At 49.0% G+C, this 490-nt stretch overlaps 1 protein-coding gene across 2 annotated transcripts in view; it reads left to right on the top strand.

Annotated features, from left to right (window-relative positions):
• The window catches only part of LOC119585494, a 7303-nt gene extending 6877 nt beyond the window's left edge, over positions 1-426 (top strand). For both annotated transcript variants that reach the window (XM_037934138.1, XM_037934139.1), the window contains exon 3: positions 78-426. In XM_037934138.1, coding sequence (XP_037790066.1) covers positions 78-297 — 220 coding nt within the window. In that variant the 3' untranslated portion in view covers positions 298-426. The remainder of the gene's footprint in view (positions 1-77) is intronic.
• The last annotated feature ends 64 nt before the right edge of the window (positions 427-490 follow it).

Below are 490 nucleotides of genomic sequence, written 5' to 3'. Positions count from 1 at the left end.
ATCTTCAGATCATGCTCTGTCATTCGTCTTGCAATGTTCCCAGTTTCATAGCGCACATGTTTCTCTTCCGCCTCCAGCACGGGGCTCGAGAGCAGCCAAACCCCGGCGGACGTCGGCGAGAAGGACGCGAGCGCCAGCGAGGACCAGTCCAAAATATTCGTGAACGTGTGGACCACTTCGAGGACCTCCACCACCGTCACTGTCCTCTACACTAACACTTCCACCACGCTACGAATCTCGCTATTCTGCATAGCGGGTTTCGTGCAGGTTCCCCAGTTCAACTGTGTTAACCCGTAGGCGGAGTGGGGTTCGCTTTGAACACGTTCCGCTCATGATATTGTGTGCAGTGCCCCTTAGCGTTTAAGTTCTGATTGTGTATATGTGGAGGAGATTCCAAACAAATATATATGTATGCATTAAGCATATAAAAAAGGGGATTGTTTCATATACAACCTGATGAACGTTTTAAATGTACGCAGTGTGCAATGAA

The sequence above is a fragment of the Penaeus monodon genome, chromosome 19 (genome assembly GCF_015228065.2).
Source record: "Penaeus monodon isolate SGIC_2016 chromosome 19, NSTDA_Pmon_1, whole genome shotgun sequence".
NCBI classification, from domain to species: Eukaryota; Metazoa; Arthropoda; class Malacostraca; order Decapoda; family Penaeidae; genus Penaeus; species Penaeus monodon.
Note: the sequence above shows the minus strand (reverse complement) of the source record. Positions and strands in the feature narration are given on the sequence as shown.